We start from the raw sequence: 9,047 nt of genomic DNA on the forward strand, positions 1-9,047 counted from the left end.
TGTATATCATGAGATGAAATTCAAAAGTTGGGACTTATGTTGGTTGTTGATTGAGAAATTGCCTAAAAACTTGTGCTTGAATGAAATAGTGACTGTGAGGAATTGGCTTGATGAACCTTCCTTGATATATGTCTTGCTTGCTAGCTTATTTCACTTGTGTGTCTTAATAACCATGTTCCTATCTTTGAAATTCTGCATATCTCTATGAGAAGCTGTTGGTTGAAAGCATTTCTTGCCACTTGTGTTCATGTGATTGAATTCTTTGGACCAAACACAATTTTGAATAACCACTGTGAGCTTATCACTTGAGGACAAGTGAACTGTTCTTTCTTTGCTTGAGGACAAGCAAAACTGTAAATTTGGGAGAGTTGTTAGTTGTCATTTATGACTAACTTTTGTATTGAAAAGTATTATGAAATTTATGTCTTTTCCCTAATTTATAGTTCTTTTTGTAGGTTTGTACATATTTTTTTGTTTAGTTTAATTTTTATGCAGTAGATATTCCCTTCATTGTGAATTAATGTGTTTTCAACTTCAGTTTCAGGTGAAAAGATGAAGAATAAGAGGGTTGTAGTAGCTGGTGTCTCGCTAAGCGAGGCATATGCACTTAGTGAGCAACATTTGCTAAGCGAGACATCAACTCGCTTAGCGAGTTAGGAGAATCTACCGCGCATGCACGCGCTCAGCGCACCATCAGCTCACCCAGCGAGTCATTTGTCTCTTCTGGCGCTCAGCGCGCCTGACTCGCTAAGCCAAATGTCACTAACTCGGGCTTAGCGTGAAAATGGCGTTAAGCGAGCCTTCGAGGATAGAAAGCCCTTAAAAGCTGAAGTTGGCGAAAAAAAAAAGATGCTTGAGAGCCTATGCAATAGAGATGCGCAGCAAAGGAAAATAGGGCAAGGGAGCACCAAAAACCTCAGCTTTCAAGAGGATTCTAGGTTTTAGAGTGATTTGTAGGTTCCTAGAGGTGGATGAGACATCCCCACCACTGTGTAATCTGTATTTTGCTTCCAAAACCCCCTATTGTAGCTGAAAGGTGGTACCTTGCCATGGAAGGCTAAAGCTTTTGTTGGGAAAGTTTGCTGAGTCTTGATGTAAATCTTCTTTACTATCTATTTCATGTTGTTTTGAAGTGTTCATTGCTTCTATCTGCACTAAATTATTGCATGCTTGTGGACTAATCACCCATGTGTGTGTAAAGTTAGGATTTTTAGCATTGGAAAATGTTTTGAATCCTTAGAACTGGATAGAGCAGGACTAGATAACTGTATGTTTGGACATGGAGTGTAGGGATTCTAGTTTTTATTATGCTATGATCTTAATGTTGTTCGGTTAGGCTAAGTTCGACGAGGGATTCGAGAACAAATTTTAATTAGGATTAGCCCATTCATGCGAGACATCGTGGTTTGGGATAATTGTCCTTAGTATAGAACACAGAACAACATTAGATAGAGAAAAACTTTTAGTTGCATCAAGTTACTCAGCAGAAGGACCCAGCGTTTTAATCATTTGTTTATCTCCCGCATTTACATAGTAAATTTTGTAGTTACCTTTAGAAGTGCAATTATATCCTGTGTTTATTTCCATTTCATGATTTTATACAAATGTCTACTCATTGAATGAACGCTTTTCTGAATGAAACAAACTCCCTGTGGTTCGATACTTGGTTCTTACCGTTTTATATTACTTGTGACTCAGTACACTTGCTGATAAGATTTCACAGTAGTGCGTATTGAGCTGTGAACAGACAGCCCAATGCCACTCTCAAGAAAGGGAAGTCATCACTCCCGCAAGCCTGGACGACTACCTTGCAGGAGTCCTTAGGGTTAGCCAAATTCACCTCGTTGAAGAGTAGTGACGCTCGCCGCAAAGGTGAAAGAGGACTTATACTTTAGAACATTGTCCTTCACCCACTCATAGCTAGTAACGATAGGTGGGGATGATGGTAACCCAGCGCCATGACTATGTCGCACGCGGGGAGACGCCTTGACATATCCACCACCACTACCTCTCCTTACTCCCCTAGAAGCGAAAAGGGGAAGGATCATATTAATTGGGACAGGCTCTCTGGAAAAAATGAAAGGTCGCGCCCTCCCGCGAAGGTGAGAAGCACTTCCACTAGTACGACACGAAGCACTTACCCTCTCTGAGAAGAAAGAATCGTTGTGGGAGGCTCCATGGCGAGTATCCTCTAAGGAGGAACCGCCAATGGAAATGAACTCTCGGTCCATTAGGGGTTGTTGAATAAAACCCCCCGAAATCACTGACACCCATGCTGATGGCAGAATCAAGAAGGAACGAAGACATGATCAATCGAAAATGTACCTTGAAGACTGAAGAGGCAACCAAAGAACAAAGGATTTGGTCAACTCATTTTTCCAAAAAAAACACCTCTAAGTAGCTCAAAAATAGGATTTAAGATTAAAAAAATGGGTGGTTGAATCTTAAATCCATTTTTTGCAAACATGAATTGACCAAATCCCCTTCGGGAATTTGCCAAGGGACTCTTCATTCAATTTCAAGCATTTTGACATATTATGGGCCTCAAACGGACATTCCTATCAAAAGTTATACCCGTTTGAAGTTAAAAAAAAAAAATTCCGTAAAAAAGCATTTCGTCAGTACGAATGGCGGGACCCGCCACGTGGACAGCAACTCGCCAACTCCACTGGCGAGTCCACCAGGTGCCGCCACGTGTCCAACTCGCCATCTCCATTGGCGAGTCCCCTCCAGAAACAGACCCCCCAGGAAAAAGTTTCAAAACAGCCCCCTTTTAAGAATAAGTTTCTAAAAGGAACCTAGTTTGGTCAATTTGCCACACAGTAGAGAGAAAGAAAATCTTTTAAAAAAATAGTAAAAAACAAAATTTACTAGTGACAATTTAATCACATCAAGCCATCACCACAGGTAGGCATTCTTTCTAATGACAAATAAGTCAAAAGGTACCACCTAGGGACTTCGATTTGAGTTAACGGAGAAGAAACCACAAAAGAATTTGTCCCACTTTTTATAAATTTAGAAATAAAATTTTAATTTTCAAGAATCAAATCAAGTATTTATCCAATATATTAATTTAAATTTTTTTTTAACCTTGCTATTATCATCCGACACCAACTTCAATAAAGAATTTGACCTCTCAACTTGTTATCATAGCCAAAGGTTACATAACAATGAAACAAAATTAAATCACAGCACTAAAGCTTTGCTAAACACGGCCAATTTAACTAGGATATATGGAGCAGAAGCAAGGAAATAGTGACCAACTAAGCGCAGTTTGAGAATCATATTCATGCATCCTTTGAGAACTGGAGATAGATATATGGAGAACAAGTAGAATTCACAAGGATGCCAAGAGATATGGAAAATTCATTGGTGACCTAAACGCATCTACTAATTTAACTAGGATCGAAGGACTTTACAGCCACAATTTTTTATTATCAAACTACACTACGCCAAGGGGAAAAAAAAACTACCATTTTATTGACACAAAAAACGTGTAAATGAAGAAAAAACTAAAATGATAATATGCAAAGAAACTAAGATAATTTGAACCAACAAAGAAGATATGTAGATCCTACATATAACTGTGTCTATATCCTCTGAAAGGAACAGCTGCATCCCTGCAAAGGGAAAACAACAAAATCAAAATGTGAATGAGAAACTCTGGAAGACATATTTATGGTTGGTTACGAGGCAATTAAATTAGAGAAAGGGAAGATGAACTAATGATATACACGTATTTACCTTATTCAAAGCTCATCTTTGACTGATTCTTGCTGATCCGCTTTATCCCGGTTCTTTTCAATGAAATCTATGATGTCTTCCTTTGTCCTACTTCCATCATACTGTGATATCTTTCCACTTGCTGACCTGAAGTACACAGTTGGATAACCTTGTACCTCAAAAGTCTCGCGTGGTATATCGTTGGCAGTTGCATCCTGGAAAAGAGGCGTATAAATTTTTTTAGCAGAAATTATTTTTAAAAGAAAATTAATTTCATCAAAATTTATTTCTGTAAAATACAAAATTAGTCCTTCTTTGGTAACTATTAGTGTATCAAATCTGTTTTCAAGCTGCTTACACCATAGTGCAAATTGATTAAAATATAGGCACATGCACAATCCTCAACTTATAAATATACATTTCTTACCAGTTTTGCAATAATAACATCAGGATTACTTTGATATGAAACAGCAACTTCCTCCAATATCGGAGCCAACTTTTTGCAGTGACCACACCAAGGAGCATAAATCTCTAGCAAAACTGCAAGTTATTTTTGTTTTAATAGTTAATAAATTCATTCTCAATGGTTTAACACACAAGAATGAGGGACAATAATTTAGATGTAGAATTTATACACAACCACAATATACATAATTGGTATTAGATAGATGTGTTTACCAAACGAAAACTGCAAAAAAAGAGGCCAAGCAATTTAAATTATCGATTCAAGAACTATAGAAACCTATAGGATTACATAAACAGGAATATTGTAAGCCATCCACAATGAAATCCAGCTTCAGACAGTCAAGAAGACTTCCAGTTTTAGATGAAAACTTTTAATCACAAGTAAATAGAAGTTAGCATCGGTTAACACAAATATTGAATCCACAAGAGATCCAAGCATAACAAAAGATGCCACAGTACTAATAATGTAAATCCTCTAGATTAATAGTCAAATCAACCATTATATAATTCTAGTAATATTAACCATTCTATTATGCCAAAATCTTTAGTTTTAATAAGGAATACTCAAATCAGTTTATATTAAACTTTTTATTTCAATAACCGGAGTCCTTTCTTTTATGTTTATAGCATAACTAGAAAAAATGAGTTGAAAAAAGATTATTACTTCACACAAGAAACAAGATATTTAATTGGGTGACAGCAAAAGCCAAAATCCATCAGATAACTGATGGAATTAATTAAACCAAATAGAAGCAAAATGTCATACCATTTTTCCCTGAGTTGAAAACAATGTCCTGAAGATTGTCTGCAACTACCACTTTAACAGGTTCATTGTTAACTTCAGGAATAGGTTCAGACTTCTTGAATGGTTCAACACTTCCATCCTGAAATTATACAGAGATTTAGTTTGATTTAATAAAAACAAACAAACTGAAAGACAAATAACAGCAAGAATGCAGTTATTTTAAAATTTTGAAACTAACTATATTACTAAACTTCCTAACTAGTAACTACTAAATATAAAGACCCAACCAAATTAAAGCAAGCAAAAGATATATGTTACTAATTGAAATGAGCATCACCTTGTATGCCTTCAACCAAGTTGCAATGTGATCTGGTTCCACATTAGTTTTCAAAAACTTTTTCCCATCATTATGTTGAATGATCATTAGAGGCACTTGGTTTTCCTTAAGGCCAAAATACTGCCAGACAAGCCAAATTCACGATGTCAAATATTGAGATTATGCAATGATAAATATAGAATCAGAGTGCAAACTCTTTTGATGCAAACCTGGAATGCACCTTGACTAGCCTCAAGGTCTCCCACTAGAAAGCTTACGCCCTGTTGTCTATACTGCTCGGCAGATTCACGGAATTTTAATTTGAGAGAATCAGCATTGTCAGCAGTGAAGTTGACAAACATCATTGCCTAACAATTTCAAATTACGAGTTTAGAATTCTAGAACACTAGAGAACTAAATAACTAGTTAAAGTTATCTGCATTTAAAGTAGTCAAAGTAGAATATCTAAATAAATATATGATATATCAGCAATAAAATTATAGCAACTGAAATGATGCATTAACAAAAAAAGAAAAAATGAATCTGATTATGAATTGTAAAACAATATGTATATGTATATACGAAAAACTAAAACAGTGAAAGAGAGAAGTATATCAATGATATAAAATTCTAGCATGTAGAGGCCAATGGGTCACTCAAAAAAGGTAGTGTAATAAAAAACAATATTAGTATATCCATATATAGATGAATATATTCCTAATAAACAAACAAATAAAGCCTCAAGCTTATAAAAACTGGGAAGATTTTAGCAAAAATAAAATCTTATGAGAGATTTTATTGCAGAATTCATACCTAACTATTAATAGAGAAGCAATGGGAACAGTACGACAGACCCTATTCATACCAAAGATTTTATTAAAAACAAATTTTAATGACTCATTAGGTGGGATGGCAGAGTAAACTAAAACCAATCTTATTTTTCAGGAGAGATGGTTTAACCCTACATATTATTATACCTGACATAGATAATGAGAGAAATATTTGCCCATGAAAATTTGGATTTTATTTAATTATAATATTTTGGCAATCCAATATGATATGGATATAAAATAGGGGTGAGGGAACAAAAGTAAAAGAGAATAATAAAAAATATTTAGAAATAAGAAAATGTCATGAAAACAAGCAAATAATGGAAAAGTAGAAGGTAACCCCCATGGAGATGATAATAATAGAAAGGGGAATTCAGTAACAATATAAAACACTGCTCCAATATATGATTAAGACGAATCCTCTGGCTTAATATTGAACGAATAAAATATTTTAAGATAGCATATTACCTTTACGTTTGGATTGTCAAAGAATTTGACAACAAAAGGGTGATTGCTTGGGTCATTGTTAAAAACAGTCACAACAGGGACACTAGATTCTGCAACAAATTTCTCTAAGGCTTCCATATGGAAATCCTACAAGCATGAAACAGTTATACTCAATCAAATGAGATAAACACATTAAACTTCATAAAAGAAATTTATCTACAGAAATCAACACTCACATGGGAGTCAACAAAAAGTTCATCAAATGGCTTGAATAATCTAACTACAGGCCCAGTCACCGATGATTCTCCACGTGGAAGGTATTTGGCATCCAAGGTGTGACCGAAATCATATTCAGAACGCAATTTCTCTGCCAATGCATTGAAGTTCTCATACTCCTCCCCAGAAAATTTTGGGAAGACCCCAACCTGATAATATTGTAGAACAAGATTACATGTGAATACAAATCAAAGCAAACATAAAAACATGATGGAAGATCACTTACAATAACAACTTTATTTTTGCCAATCAAAGCACTAGCATCATCTGCAGATTTAATTTCAGCTGTTGCGGGACCACTTTGCTTCTTCAAATAGTCAACAATATCATCTGCTTCACGGGGACCTTTGTAATCTTGAACAACCTTGCCCCCGTTTCTTAGAATCTTAATCGTTGGAAATCCCTGAACCTGAAATTGTCTTGCAAGTTCTCTATTCTTTTCCTCATTGGCATCAACTTTAGCCAAAATAACCGGAGGATCATTGCTACTCAAGATAGAAGCAGCTTTCTCATACTGCAGGAACAAAACATTATAGAAAATCAGAATTCACATAATCTTACCAGGCCAACTTAACCAAAATCCAAAAATAAAAGCTGAAAAGTAATACCTCTGGAGCAAGCTTCATACAGTGGCCACACCTAGAAAGTGAATTAAACAAAAATGAATTATATATTAAGAGAAAGAAAATTGTTAAAATACAGTATCAGTGAATAAACTGCCCAGAATAATGAGTTCAATGACTGTGACCTCATAGTCAATCGCAGCTCAGGCAGATAAAGAATTTCAAGCATTAAAAATATATATTAGACATGAGTGCAACTTTATTAAAAAAAAAATACAAAACCATGAGTAAGACTTGTTAAATAAGGAGTAAGTAAAAAAAAATTATAGTTCCTCATAAGTTTCAGTGCCAATAATAAAAAGAATGCTAAATAGCATTTTTCATTGAGTAATCTTCCTACAAATCTTCTTACTATCACTTTATAAAAAAAAATTAAATAAAAAATAAATACATTTTAATGTGTTGAAAATGTAAAACCCATTCAATACTTATCCCATAGAAGAATTAGTCCAAGAGAAGCCTGTCGACACTCTTTCTGTGATCGGTTCAAATTTATTAAATTATTAAAAATTATTCTTTCTAATAATTTCTTATTAGTAGAAATATACTTGTAAAAGGATTTAAGATTATTCTTTCTCACTAGAAAATCCAAATAATCTTGGGCACATTTCCCAGAGTGCCCCCAATAGGTATAGTCGGGTGGGGTCCACCAAAGCATATTTATTTTTTCCATACTCATGCATCCCCAGATTAAATTTAAGGAATTATTATAATAATAAAAAACAACAACAAAAAATGAGAGCTGCAATGTTGCGAAACGCTAATGCAGGAGATGAGGAATCCGAAAAGAACATTAACAACATATTACCAAGGCGCGTAGAACTCGACCACGACGAAGTTGTGTTTGGTAACAATGTCAGAGAAGTTGGAGCGATCTAAAGTGAGAACGAACTCCTTCTCTGCGGAGGAGATCTGAGCGAAGAGAGAAAGAAGTGATGAGACGAAGAGGAACCAAATCGAAACCCTATTATTGTTATGATGCGCCATTGATATTAATACTCTCAAAGAAGCGCGCTCACAACACTTTTATTTCTCAGATGCCGATGGTTTAAATCAAACGCTGCAACATGTGACTGATCCAACTCGGGTTTTTGTTTCTCGGCTTTCTTATTTATAAGTTATTTGTCAAACAAAAAACAACCGATAAAGATTTTCCTTCTAAAAAAAATTAAATTACTTAACTAATTCGTGCTTCATTTTGCTGTTAGTATTTTATTTTTTTTTCAGTTACGTTTGAAGAATGGTGTTGATAAGTTGGGTGAATTGATTTTGAAAAATTAGTACTAGTATTTTATCACGGGAATTGTGAATAGGAAATTTTGTTTTTATAAAATTAAAATTTCAAAAAGTAAGTATTTTAAATTATAATGAATAATTTTTTTAGTTAGATTGGGTAGTTTTTAATTTAATTAATTCTTTTTTATCTTAAAATTAATATATATATATATATATATATATAATTTAAAATATTCTTAAAAAGTTATTCTAAAAAGAAAAATAATATATTTTTTTCACTAACCTCTAGTAAAAAAAAATTAATTGACAAGCTAAATTATTGATATTTTTAATTAAAGAAATGTTGACATCTAATTAGAGATAAAGATAAAAAAAAAAAGTAAATC

The 9,047-nt window shown here is 34.2% G+C and overlaps 1 protein-coding gene across 2 annotated transcripts; it reads right to left on the reverse strand.

The window, feature by feature from the left end:
* Positions 1-3,297: 3,297 nt before the first annotated feature.
* LOC100788702 (protein disulfide-isomerase) lies at positions 3,298-8,582 on the reverse strand. Of its 2 annotated transcripts, none has more exons than XM_003545595.5 (11): positions 8,234-8,582; positions 7,411-7,441; positions 7,029-7,316; positions 6,763-6,951; positions 6,548-6,673; positions 5,480-5,617; positions 5,271-5,390; positions 4,955-5,072; positions 4,151-4,263; positions 3,745-3,938; positions 3,298-3,620 (listed from the first exon to the last, which is right to left on the reverse strand). In XM_003545595.5, exons 1-10 carry the CDS (start codon positions 8,410-8,412, stop codon positions 3,750-3,752), a joined length of 1,491 nt encoding a protein of 496 aa, XP_003545643.1. In that variant the 5' UTR covers positions 8,413-8,582; the 3' UTR covers positions 3,298-3,620; positions 3,745-3,749. The 2 variants fall into 2 exon arrangements, with proteins under 2 accessions (XP_003545643.1, XP_014622056.1); XM_014766570.3 differs by lacking the exon at positions 8,234-8,582 and adding an exon at positions 7,551-7,891.
* Between the last annotated feature and the right edge of the window lie 465 nt (positions 8,583-9,047).

Source organism: Glycine max, chromosome 14, assembly GCF_000004515.6.
Source record: "Glycine max cultivar Williams 82 chromosome 14, Glycine_max_v4.0, whole genome shotgun sequence".
NCBI lineage: Eukaryota > Viridiplantae > Streptophyta > Magnoliopsida > Fabales > Fabaceae > Glycine > Glycine max.

What these genes read in the sequence shown, in the direction of transcription:
- LOC100788702 (XM_003545595.5), bottom strand. Translation starts at nt 8,412, where the DNA reads ATGGCGCATCATAACAATAATAGGGTTTCGATTTGGTTCCTCTTCGTC. An exon ending in AACTTTTTGTTGACTCCCAT is followed by an intron (nt 6,674 to 6,762) that starts GTGAGTGTTGAT and finishes TCATGCTTGTAG; the next exon opens with GATTTCCATATGGAAGCCTT. An exon ending in TTTCAACTCAGGGAAAAATG is followed by an intron (nt 4,264 to 4,954) that starts GTATGACATTTT and finishes AATAACTTGCAG; the next exon opens with TTTTGCTAGAGATTTATGCT.